Below are 13,849 nucleotides of genomic sequence, written 5' to 3'. Positions count from 1 at the left end.
TGAACCCACGACTGCATCACCACCAGCAAGCAGCTCCCTCTGCGGTACTGGTGATGCCACATTTTTGGTTGTGTCATACCAGGGCACCCAGTTATGTGTCCAGAAATTCAACTCTATCATCAAATCTCTGGCAGCTGGGCTTATGGATGGTTAAATGATAGTCACAGGTGCATTTAGAGAAGCTCTGGAATACATTAGATTGAGCCAATAAGTGTAGACAAAACTTTGGACACGATTATACTGGTACTGCCCTTAAAAAAACACAGTTTGGAAGCACTCCTTGCCAAAGGCCCCATCTACATTGCCATATAATGCAGTTTGAAACTGCATTATATGGTCAGTGTAGACTCATATAATTAGCTTAACTGCATTGAACTGTATTATATCCCTGTCCCAATTTGCTGAGCAGGGTAGTTGCAACGATGGGGCACAACTTTGTCTGGGCTCCTTCTCCCCATAATGCTCCTCGCTTTATGGATTACCAGGGCTAAAATCGGTGCATGCTGCCAATTTTAGCCGTTTGTGATGAGGTCGAAAAAGTTCCGGTGCTTCACCAAAGTCCAAAGTCCGGGATTCCATAGCACTGAGCCATGGTAGCTAATGTGGTGTCAAACTACATTAATTCTACAGTATAGATATCTAAGGAATCACTTCTTGTTCCATCTTTCTGCCTTGAGAAGCCATTGGAATGAATATTCTTGTTATCATCACCAGAATATGTAATTTGTGAAGATCTGCTTCTGAGGGATGGGGATAAAGGGTTCTCCCTTGTTAAATCCCTTCTCCAAATTTTGGTCTAAGAGACCTGCATTGCCCCCTCTTTAATGACATTCTGCAACACCAAGATATTACTTGCATTGCTGCAACCCTCTGGCCTCACTTTGGATTTATCTTCATTTGCTGATTCTTTACCTGCCTGTTTAATAATCTTTGGTGTTGTTTTTAACGTATTATTAACTGGTGCTCATCTGCTGTTTTCATTTCGTTTTGATGTTAACAGCTTTGAACTAGAAAGGTGAGATATAAAAATCTCTAATAAATAAATAAAACTTGCACATTCGTCTGTCACTTGTTTGTGTGCGGGATATACATCATACTTTAAAAATAAATACTTTGATGTGTAAGGTGTCTTATTGCTTCTCAGAAAACATGAACACACTGGGTCTTTCCACAACCAAGCTCCAAAAATAGAGCCATTATAGTGTATTTTATCTTTCCAATAAATTGAAATACAGTTTTATGCAATAAGTGGAGATATCATTTCATGCATCAACAAGGAAAATGTAGGTGAACATGTTTCAGAAAAACAAAACAAAATCATGGGTATGAACCATGAGGACTTCCAGATTTTGTCAAGCTGCAGTTCTCAGGATCCCAGCCAGTGGTAAGGAATGCTGGGAGACATAACCCAAAAACTCCTTCAGAGATGGTTCTACACTATCAAATATTGCAGTGTAGAATCACATTAGCCCATGTGTCCACAGAATGCAAGCAGGTGGATGCGAGTTATCCTGGGGTAAGCTGCTTAATGAAGCTGCACCTGGGTTAAAGAAACCTGCTCCAAGATTTTGACTTTCCCCTGTGTTGGGGGAGCAATTTCTCTCAGGATCACACCTGGAGAAAAGGGGTTAAATCTCCATTAACACCTGCTTTGCTCATATTAGTTACTACCCCAGCCAAAGGTGATAAGATTTCCCTTTCAGTAGAGTTGGATATTAGGTTCAAAAATAATTTACCACTGGTTATTAAAAGAAGGATACTTTAGTTATGCTTTTGCTTTTGCAACAGATTTATATTTGACTGTTATTCTCCTTATTATAAATAGAAGTACATTCAACATAATGATCCTTTTAACCTTTACAGTTTGAAATGCAGCATTTAACAAAACATGTTTACTCCATATCAGGAATCATGATAGAAATTGAGAGAGAGAGATTTTTTTCTGATTTAAACTTTTTCTTCATTGGTGCTTATGGAAACATTCCCATCAAGATATACTTACAGAAAAATTACACTTGTACTAATCATCTGCAAAGCCTTTTTTAAAGGATCCTTCAGTAGAAGTTAGCAGTAATCTACTCTCCTTTGAATTTTGTGACAAACACATAATTTCATTTTATTATTGATTAATTGCATATCTATCCCTGAGCCCTGTGCTGCACTTTCTGTGGTAATCGCTCTGTAGAAATCTTCCCTAAAATAGCTTTGTGGTGAGACATTTAACAACAGTCTTAATGTGCTCATGAATGTGTATTTAAAGTAACACATTAATTAAAGCATTACCTAAATACAAAATATTATTCGTGCCAATTAGGTTGTCTTCTAAACATTAAAGACTGGTAATAATGCTGTACATAATGACAAGCCAGGAAAAAAGAAAATAATAATATTATGACACAGTCTTTAATTAACATATCATGTTGGTCTAAACTCTCATGTTACTTTCCAAGTGAGAAAAGATGACCCACATGTTGGAAGAGCCTCCAGCAGCCCTAAATACAAGATATGACATTGAGACTCCATACAAGATTCCAGAACATGCTACTCCTAACTTTTCTGCTCCCAGGACTGGCTTTGATTGTTTTGCTTTGTTTTAAATAATGTTAATATTATGGTATTTATAAGAGCCATTTATGGAGGGAGAAAACCTAAATATAGTGATATATAGATAATTGAAAGGGAAGGGAGCGGGAGAAAGAATACCCCTTATCTGAAATACATGAGACCAGAAGTGTTTTGAATTTCAGAAGGAGGAGGGCTGGAATACTTGTATTCCAAGAGGAAGGCACATTAAGGAAACCCTTGTCATGATTGCCTTCCATCTGGAAATCTATGTTCTCAATGTGAAAGACCATGCGGATACATAATAGATCTTCACAGTCATTTACGGATCCACTGCTAAAACTCTGTCTTTGGAAGACAATCATACTCAGCCATGAGTGATCACTCATTATTACGATGGTTTCAGTATACACACACACACACACACACACACACACAAAATGGTGATGGGACCCAAGTCTAAACATAGCATTCATTTAGGCTCCATATGCACCTTACATTTTTTATCTTGAAGTTAATTTTATACAATATTTTAACAATTTTGTGCATCAGACAATGTCTGTGTACATTCAACTATCAAAAAGCAAAAGGGCCACTAACTCAGCCAACCATGCAGATGATTTTGGAGTATTTCAGATTGTGGAAGTCATGGGAAGAAAGGCTCAACTTTATTATACATTGTTTTATTTTATTTATATTCCACCTTTCTCCTTATAGAGAATCCTAGATGACTTCCAAGGATTCAAAAAAGAAGGTACAGTTTAAAATCAAGTTTATAATAACAAAAAATAGTTCAGCATCAAAACAGAAGATAAAAATAATACATATAAACCATAATGATGAACAAACAAAAATTAAAGCATGATAATGAACAGAAATATATCCACCACCTTCATTCAAAATGGGTCAAAATGTTACTAAATAGTGCCTTCCCCAATGGTGAATATTTAGAAAGATTGCCAAGGATGTCCTTGAGTTCAAGTCGGGGTAGGGAGATTTCAGATTTACAGAATCTATTTCAAGAGCCCTGAGATCCACCAACCAAAGCCTATTGAGCTATAAAAATGAGTACCAACACTGAATAGAGTTTATAAGCCTTTTACACACACAAAACCCCAATTTCTCATTACATGCTGTTTCCATGTTGACAGTATAATTGAAGGTAATGTGGGTACAATCTTTTTGTTGAGCCACCAGGAGTCATAAATCCTTGCAAATCCATCTGATCCTAATCTACCTACTTCCCAGTTCAGAATGTAACTATCTTATCAAAATTTATAACAACTTTTAAACCATGGTCTATTGATGATGTATGTATGATGGAGTAAATTTTATTGCAATGCATCCCCTTGGCTATGTGGCAAATAAAATAAGTAATCTAAAAAGCTATTACTTTGAAATGATTTTTCCCATTATTGCTATTTCTATTAGATACATAGACTATTAATTCAAGCTTTGTGCAATACAATATTAGAGAAACCGTGGGAATAAAGAACAAATATATATGTCCCAAAAAGAGAGGGCAGTTTTATTGGTTGTCTTTGACTAGCATTCTTTGATTAGCCCTAGGAGCTTAAACTCAAACCAGTTCACAGTGTCAGAGCTCTTCAGCAAATGGACTGAATTTCTGTATCCCTTCAATGGAGACCAACAGTTCGGTGATGTGAAGAACCAACCATTCAATGCAGAATGAGGAAGCCATTATTTCAGATTTCCCCCATCACCAAAGGTCTTTTTAGTAACGTTGCGCAGAGATATTTAATAAACCTTCCTATAATTTTGCAATAGGCCTTCTGAAATCAGTCTTCATAGAACTTTCATTCCTAAAACCAAATTATGGATTGAGAACCATGACACCTAAACATGCCTGAAGTTCCAGTCTTACAGAGCTGGACAAATTTCACCAAATCTGGAAGGTGTGATCAAGGATAGTCTAAAATATAAGGTACCGCTTATATTTTAAGTCACACTATATACAAATCGACCTTATACATGAGGGCAGGCTTTGAGGCCAAAATTATGGATTTTTATCTGACCAATAGATGTCAAGGATCATTCTGTGGAGAGGGGAAAGCAGCAATGCCAACTTGGGAGGACAGCTGATCACCACCACCACCATTTTCCTGCAAAGCATTCAAAAAGGACAGAAACAACTCAATGGAGGGGGTCAATGTTTCTTTTACGGTCCTTTGGGATATAATATACTCTTGCCTTTCACCACTTTACTCAAAGAAGGGGGGGTTTCTTTTTTAATAAGTCAATCCAGTTTTCAGGATGAATTTTTAACTCAAGTTTTTAGACTTATACATGAGTATATAGGGTAATGTATCATTCTTAAAATTCACTTTAGAGGGCTCATGAGGGCATTCAAGCATTTGTTCATTCATGTAGAATAGTGTGGAACATAATTTGATAGTACCGCTATAGAGTTGAGTTTGACATTTTGCTGTAACTAGTGAAATAAAATTGAGTTTATGTCTTGGCTTGACGGATTTGCACCAAATTTGAAAGGGGTATTTGGAATGATCTGATTTAACATAAACTGGCTACATAGTGTACAAAAAAATCAATTAGAGGGTGGAGGGGCGCTCAAGTTAGTCATAGTGAATAGTGTTAGTGGTGGATGATCTGGAGAGGCTTGCTCTCTCGAGAGCATTCCAGATGGATGTGCAATGTGAGGAATGTCTAAGCTTCTAACGAGAAACATACTCATAATCTAGGACACTGCTTCTTAAACTGTGGGTCCTGACCCCAAACGGATTCTCCTTAGCTCAATGTTGGGGTCACAAAAAAATTGGCAACAGTAAAAGGTTTCAGGCTGCCACCTAAAGACCATTTCAGACATTTACCCAAATTTGTAACAGGCAGTGTTTACAGTGGACTTTGCAAAAATGTTTCAGCTGTACTTCTTAAAAAGGAAAATCAGCCTGTTTAGTAATCTTTGCACATGCTGATTTACTAGCAGTAAATGTTTGGTTTGTATAGCTATCTTTAAATTTTCTTGGACAGAAATGGGTCACAAGTGGAAAATGTTTAAGAAGCCCTGCTCTATGACAGTTGAATCAATGATGGGTAATGATTCTCTCAAGCAACACTGGACACTAGCAACAATTTGTAATAGGGGATTTTTGTCTATCCTACACTGCTTAATCCATGGCAAATTGTGTGAGTGGGTTCTAAATAGGCATAATGCAAGAAAAACGGGGATATGTTACATGCCAGTGTGCACGTAAGGCACCTCTTTGTGGTGTAGGCCATGAATGGGAACCCTCATCTATTATTAAACGAATTGAGATGAGGGTGAACAGGAGTGGCCTTGAGCAGGGAGAGTTACGGCTTCAATATCATCTGGAGTTGGGACTGAATTCTCTACCTGTTTCCCTGAAGGGTCACCTTGCAAACAACATTTGGGTTGCATCCATGGACCGTGGTGTCTCGCCATTGTTTGAGGATGAGTTGGTCTCTGATGGCCACTGCCTCATTTTTATTGCACACCAAGTTCAAGTTCATGCCCTTAAATTGGTTTTGCAGTTCACACAGAGATTGATTGGTAACATATAATAAAAGTTGCCCATCGTTTAACCACGCAGTTGTATTCTCTCGTTATTTCACTGGTTGGAGAGCCAATGTTTTTATTTTTGTTATGCCCCTGGAGTTACAACATTCATCCTTTCCCTTTTTAATACACTATGAGCCATCTGCTTGATTTGTTCAGGTTTCTATTGCAAATCAATAATTACATATAGAGGCAAGTGTGAACATAAATTCTTTTGAAGTCTAAAATGTACCTGAAAAATTCCATGAAAGAGAAGCCATAACCATGTTGCTCAGCAATTCCTGCACAAACGACATTTGCAGATGCTCCGATCAATGTCCCATTACCTGCCATTAAAACAAAAATAAAAAGAATCAAAATGGATATTTGGTTCTTTGACTATTTGCTTTGTCCCTGAGTTAGATTGCCTTGAAGACTATGTGCAAAGGGAGGGAAAGGGAGGAATCAATCATTTCTCAAGAACCCAAAAGGAAATCTGAACAATAACCTCCCTGCATATAAATAGCTGAATGTTTGCAAAGGCATGCCTGTCTTTGTCCTCTTATTCTCAATGCGGGGGTGGAGAGAAAGAGAAAGAAATATACCACTTTATTGTCAAACTGACACCTCCTGCCTGTATACAGAGAAACTGCCTGATAATTTGCTTCATATACAAAAAAAATAACAGAACGCTAAAATGAAATCGGGAGGGAAATGTGTAGGAGGAGAGGAGTCACATCTCTGCTAATCACATGTTTGGATATTGATTGAGATAACAATGAAAATGGATGAGTTGTTTACGTTCTGAGCAATGCACGCCAGACCAGCAGAATGAGTCACTTGCATTTTAAGCAGGTCCTTTAATCCATCAGTACCATTAATACGTGACCTCCACATAAAGTGACACAGATACTCCCAAAATACCCGGAACCATTGCATAACCATTGAAATAAAATTCTCCATACAGTACATAATTTCAGTTTGGGGATGGGGGAAATAAACCATCTCTTACTTCAATGAGAGGATAGACTGGAGAGAGGCTAAAGTAACACTAGCTGCATAACATTGTACATACGCACAGTACAGTGTTAAGTATTTTTGTGCATTCCAAACATCAAAAAAGCACTGAGGCAATTGTTTTATATACCAGGGCACAAAAATATATTGTCCAAACCATGAAAAATTGCATTTGAATATAAGTAGAGGGGATTTTATAAAAACTGTCACTACTCTTGATTTTACTGCCACTCACTTAACTGCTTTCCAAGTGTCCCAATTTGGCAGAGACATAGCTAATTCATTCTCTGTCTTTAGTCTTTTTTCAGTTGCTTTTAAAATGTCCTGGTTTTTCTCTCCTCCTCCCGTTTTTCCTTTTTGTCCTCATCTTACTTGCTACACACAGAGTGCAAAATTAATTGAGAAGCAGAGGAGGGATCCGATCTTGCCCTTCCTAGCAGTTTCAGGCAAAAGGAAACTGCTGCAGCCTCTCCTAACTATTCTTCCTTTGCCATCTTGATCCCACTTTCATGTTGTCTGACCACATGTGTCCTGGTTTCCATTTACCAAATGTTGTAGAATATTCACTCACCCCGTAGCTTCTCAGAACAGAAGAGTCACTCTGCCAAGACAGAGTCCGTGAAAAGTTGGGGGTCTAGAACTTGGAGAATTTCTGATCAACTTGGAGGAGCAACAGGAGGAGCAACAGAAAAACTAAGAGCAGATTCTTCATTTCCACAGGTGTAAATTTTCCAGCTGCCCCCCCCCCCCAATAGATTTTGTATTCTTACAAGATTTAAATTTTCCCAATGAATTGTTTTTTTAAAGAGCCAATGTACCATTTAAAAAACAGAAAGACGGTTCTAGTGTATGGCTGTTTTATTTCTTGCATGACAACATGGAATTTGTTCCCCTCAAAGCTTTCTCAAGTTCTGCTTCCTTCTCAAAGTACTACTACTGGGCTGCTCCCAGAAAACACAAGGCATGCAATACACATCACCACTGGGAAAGGACTTTGCTATCATTATATGCCTGTGAACACCAACAACCAGGGCTGTAGCCAAGGGGGGGGGGGGGTAGGGGTTCAACACAACACTCCCCAAATTTTCAGGTTTTAAAAAATATCTGGTTTACTAATGAATTTTAACTGATTAACCAAATCCCCATGAGTGTCCACTGAAGTTTATTGATGGACCCTGATTTCTAAATTATTTTGCATTATGGAACTACTCTTCATGATTTGCTAAAAAAATTCAAACCTCCCCCCATTTTTTTTTCTGGCTATGGTCCTGCCAACAACTGTTCTAGTTCCTCCCTTTCTGCCCCAGTCCTGTGGATGTATATATTGCTTACAGGGAGAGGTGGGTAAGAAACAAAAATATTATTATTATTATTATTATTATTATTATTATTATTATTAAAATATTTACAGTTGTTGCATGCCTTCAAGTCAATTATCCCTTACGGTGACCTAAGAGTTTTCTTGAAAAGATGTATCAGCGGGTAGGTTGCCTTTACCATTCTCTGAAGTTGAAACATAGCATAACTTGCCCAAGGCCACAAAGTAGATTCCTATAGCTCACTAAGAATTCATGCCCTTATCTCCAAAGTTGTAGTCCAATGCGCAAACCACTACACCACACTGGATCTCAAAATATTTATATGGTGCCCTATATCAAGAGAGATCAGGTCAGCTTACAAATAGCAGTTAAATAAGCTTAAAACAATGTGATTATTTTAATATGCTAAAAATGCAAATGAAGTGCCTTGATTGGTTTTTAGTCTTTTTAAATTTTTTCACAAAATCAAGAACTAACTTGAGAGGCCACAGCTCTAGGTTTAAAAAGTGGCAAGTAGGAGATTGATTAACTCCACATTTCTAGCATTTTATTGCTCAAAATTTGCACCCAACTTTTTCCTCCTTGGCTTTTCCACCTAGGAAAGGAGCAGGGAGTGGGAGAGCTAAGAGATTCTAAATACCCAGGGAAATGAATGTCAGAAAAATGACAATTTTACAGGTACTCCATCCTTTCTCAAGTGGTGAAAGAATACAGTAGCCATTCTTTAAGCTTCCATTTCTGCTTGTGTATCATTAGTTCATAGTTGCTGTAATAATAGGCCATTTTTATTCAGCCAAGAGGAACTCTGCAGAGCACTGGAATGAGATCTACAGTAAGGGGCTCTTGACAAGAGCAAAGAGGACTTGGATCAGAAACTTGCAATTTGTGGCATGAAATGAGAGTCTTGGAAAGACAGGCCGTGACAGCATCTCATCTTGCAAAGAAATTGTGATCAGAGCATTGAGAGCAGGAAGAGGTTAGCCATGGCAGGCTGTACTTGTGAAAAGCCTGTGACAGTTTCAAACTGATATTAATCCCAGTAGTAATTGAAAATGTATTACATCCAATTTGGTTTTCCTGCTCCTTGGCCTCTAGACAGGATTGGAACATTATTCCCTTCCAAGCTGAAAAAGGCCGTATCTCAAAGAACCCCCCAGGAAGTCCAGAGATCCATTACAGAAATATTAACTGGATGTCTGAAAGAATCCTTTTTAAAAAAAATCCAGCTCAATAGGAAAGGTAAAGTTTGCAAAAATTGGGAAATTGCTTTTAAATATAATTGGTTACAGCTATAAAGTTGATTATTTGCAGTTTTGAATAAAACATTCTCTTTAGAAATCTCGAATGCCTCCACTGTGGTTCTATGGCCAACCTCTGGCAGAGCCTTGCTAAATTCCTAGAGAGAGATTCTATCACACACAAAACCATTTTCACATCATATTTTTCCCACTTTTACAAGGGTCCTGTTCTGACTATAATCGCAGATACATGAATCGCACTGTGTATACAAACTTGCAACTTATTTTCAATGAGCATGGTAGTGTTGAATTGTAGAGCATCTGTGTGGTTGGTACTAGATGTTACAAGTTTGCAATAGAGCCCTCAAAATGCTGCCAGAAGGTGTAAGGTTCCCGGTTAAGGAACAAGATGAAGCAATGTGAAGTTGCTCCAAAGGCACATGGAAAGGAAAGCTACGGGTAACAGATGTTGTCAGCAATGCACCATTTTTCTATACACACTTCTAAAATACTTTCTGCTTTTTTGGCTGGCATTTTGCTAGCATAAGATATTTTCCTGAACTTCATTTGCAAGTTTCTTTATTATTTCATTTTCCACAGTCTCCCAAAAGGCAAGAACTTTACTCAGTTTCTTTACATCATATCAAACAATCAAGTATAACTGGATCCTCACTTGTTCATTTTCTCTCATTTTATAATATGCACTTCATAAATTGTCAACACCATCTGTATCTGTCCTTGGTATCTTCAAAACTTTCATAGAATTTGACATCAAATTTCAATGGATACAAATTACATCTCTCCTCTGCTTTGAAATGTACAATATTTCAATGCACCAAGCAGTAAAGGGCCATCCAAAGCTTTGGGGATCAGACTGTTTTGTATTTCTGATTTTCAGACTTCCTGGTGACTATGGCTTGTATTGTTTGATGGGGCTGGATGAATGAATTTTGATTAAAATGAGGGACTTTTGGAACTTAAAAAGGTCATGATTTAAGATCTGACTAACTTTGCCATGATAACATTAAGGCACATGCTGAGTTTAAAAATATTTTTTTAACCAGAAAAGTCCTCTTAAAAGTTTGGTATAAATAAAAGTGTACACTTTTTCCTAAGAAAACATTAGCCACATCACCACAGGAAGCCTTTTCTTTATGAAAAAAATGTCAAGAAATCAGAAAATGCTATTATATGATGATCATTTATATGTTGAACAAGGCAGTTAGGAGCTTAAATCATGGGAGATGCTTCTCAAGGAATTATTAAATGATGTACAGATGGCACATAACCCCAATGCTGGGATTGTGAAAATAAGGAAGGGTGGGTTTTGTTCCCCCAGAGCTCCATGACCACTGTTGCAATGACAAAAAAAAACCACACAGGGAAGGATTATCATCTCCAGTGGGGGCAAACTGGGTTCAACCTGATTGAACAGTAAGAAATGGAGAGGGGTAAACACCTTGCCAGAATCTGGAGCTTGTCCAAAGCAGCAATGCTTGAGACCAGCCCCAAATTTTGGGGTCTGTGTAGATAGGACCTTAGTTAGTGTTCAGTGCTTTAGATGTCTTCGAATTGTATTTGAATTTTGGTTTCATTTTAGTTTGTATGTGTGTGTGTGTTGCTTTTTTCTCTAATTCATTTCCTTTCTTCTTTGAAATGTTCTCTTTCTGAACATTTATTGCCCTGGTTGTGAATGATGTTATATTTAAATACATACCTACATATACATACATAAATACCATACATGCATTTTAAATGAATAGTTACTCTGTGACAAAGCAAGAAGATACAACATTGCAACCAGGAAACTTTTATTGTTTATTTATTTGCAACGTTTATATTGTACTATACCACTATACTGCAATATTATTAATAATATTACATTAGTGTGAAAAAAGAGTATCACAAAGTAGAGTTATTAAAATGGATTGACTGTTAATTAAACCTGTTAAAATTTAACTATTAGATTCAGGCTCCAAACAGTTGTGATTACTATAATTTATTTAGGGAGCTTTATACAGTTTTCTGGAGGATTCCTAATGCAGAGCTACAGCAAGGTTTTTCGTAGACCGAAGAGGGAAAAGGCGGGGAGAGTCGGCTATGCAATAAAAGAGAACACCTGATTCAATGTACTCGAATGTAATAAAAAGAAGAGTCTTTTTCATATAACTCTTGGACAAAAAGGGAACACATTTTGCAGAAGCGTGGTTTCAGCTTTAGGCTGTGCAGCTGAAAAACTGCAGTAAACAGAAAATTGTACTGCCTGAATTCCTTGAGTGACTGGCTGACTGACTAATCTGGTAGTGTCTGTGTTTTACAGTATATGTATTTGTTCCCTCAGAAGACTGCAGATACAATTCCTTCTGAAATGCAAAACCCTTTGCTCCTAGCACCATGACTAACACCAGCAGATCAAAAGCCTGGAGCTGCTAAAAACATGCTTAAGCATTATAGAAATGTATGGCTTGCAGACTAGACCCCAAATGCACTCAACTTCAAAGGATATAACAAAATGGCTACACTGGAAGCAGATTATAGTTGAGACAGATGAGTGGCTCGCTGAAGAAGACAAGCGAGAAAAGGATTACACCTGGAACAGAGAACAACAGATAGGCAGAAAGAAAGTGTGCATATGAACAATGCAAAACAAATGCAAAACATGAAGTGTGGAAAAAATCATAGAATCATAGAATCATAGAATAGTAGAGTTGGAAGAGACCACATGGGCCATCCAGTCCAACCCCCTGCTAAGAAGCAGGAAATCGCATTCAAAGCACCCCCGACAGATGGCCATCCAGCCTCTGCTTAAAAGCCTCCAAAGAAGGAGCCTCCACCACGGCCCTGGGGAGAGAGTTCCACTGTCGAACAACTCTCACAGTGAGGAAGTTCTTCCTGATGTTCAGGTGGAATCTCCTTTCCTGTAGTTTGAAGCCATTGTTCCGTGTCCTAGTCTGCAGGGCAGCAGAAAACAAGCTTGCTCCCTCCTCCCTATGACTTCCCTTCACGTATTTGTACATGGCTATCATGTCTCCTCTCAGCCTTCTCTTCTGCAGGCTAAACATGCCCAGCTCTTTAAGCCGCTCCTCATAGGGCTTGTTCTCCAGACCCTTAATCATTTTAGTCGCCCTCCTCTGGACGCTTTCCAGCTTGTCAACATCTCCCTTCAACTGTGGTGCCCAAAATTGGACACAGTATTCCAGGTGTGGTCTGACCAAGGCAGAATCGAGGGGGAGCATAACTTCCCTGGATCTAGACGCTATTCCCCTATTGATGCAGGCCAGAATCCCATTGGCTTTTTTAGCAGCCGCATCACATTGTTGGCTCATGTTTAACTTGTTGTCCACGAGGACTCCAAGGTCTTTTCCGCACACACTGCTGTCCAGCCAGGCGTCCCCCATTCTGTATCTTTGATTTCCATTTTTTCTGCCGAAGTGAAGTATCTTGCATTTGTCCCTGTTGAACTTCATTTTGTTAGTTTTGGCCCATCTCTCTAGTCTGTCAAGATCGTTTTGAATTCTGCTCCTGTCTTCTGGAGTGTTAGCTATCCCTCCCAGTTTTGTGTCGTCTGCAAACTTGATGATCGTGCCTTCTAACCCTTCGTCTAAGTCGTTAATAAAGATGTTGAACAGAACCGGGCCCAGGACGGAGCCCTGCGGCACTCCACTTGTCACTTCTTTCCATGATGAAGACGACGCATTGGTGAGCACCCTTTGGGTTCGTTCGCTTAGCCAATTACAGATCCACCTAACCGTAGTTTTGTCTAGCCCACATTTTACTAGTTTGTTTGCCAGAAGGTCGTGGGGGACTTTGTCGAAGGCCTTACTGAAATCCAGGTACGCTACATCCACAGCATTCCCTGTATCGACCCAATTCGTAACTCTATCGAAAAAAGAGATCAGATTAGTCTGGCATGACTTGTTTTTGGTAAATCCGTGTTGACTATTAGCAATGACCGCATTTGTTTCTAAGTGTTCGCAGACCACTTCCTTAATGATCTTTTCCAGAATTTTGCCTGGTATTGATGTGAGGCTGACCGGACGGTAATTGTTTGGGTCGTTCTTTTTTCCCTTCATTTTTTCCCAAATGACGAGATCATGCAGATATACAGAATGCTTTCATTCCAGGATGTGAAAAGGAACTTTGGGCCCTTCCACACAGCAATATAACTCAGAATATCA

General features: G+C 38.6%; 1 protein-coding gene across 1 annotated transcript in view; it reads right to left on the bottom strand.

Annotated features, from left to right (window-relative positions):
- The window catches only part of oca2 (OCA2 melanosomal transmembrane protein), a 279,317-nt gene that overhangs the window by 62,374 nt on the left and 203,094 nt on the right, over positions 1–13,849 (bottom strand). The window contains exon 23 of the mRNA XM_008107105.3: positions 6,351–6,444. Within this exon, the coding sequence (XP_008105312.1) occupies positions 6,351–6,444 (94 nt within the window). The remainder of the gene's footprint in view (positions 1–6,350; positions 6,445–13,849) is intronic.

Source organism: Anolis carolinensis, chromosome 3 (assembly GCF_035594765.1).
Source record: "Anolis carolinensis isolate JA03-04 chromosome 3, rAnoCar3.1.pri, whole genome shotgun sequence".
NCBI classification, from domain to species: Eukaryota; Metazoa; Chordata; class Lepidosauria; order Squamata; family Dactyloidae; genus Anolis; species Anolis carolinensis.
Note: the sequence above shows the minus strand (reverse complement) of the source record. Positions and strands in the feature narration are given on the sequence as shown.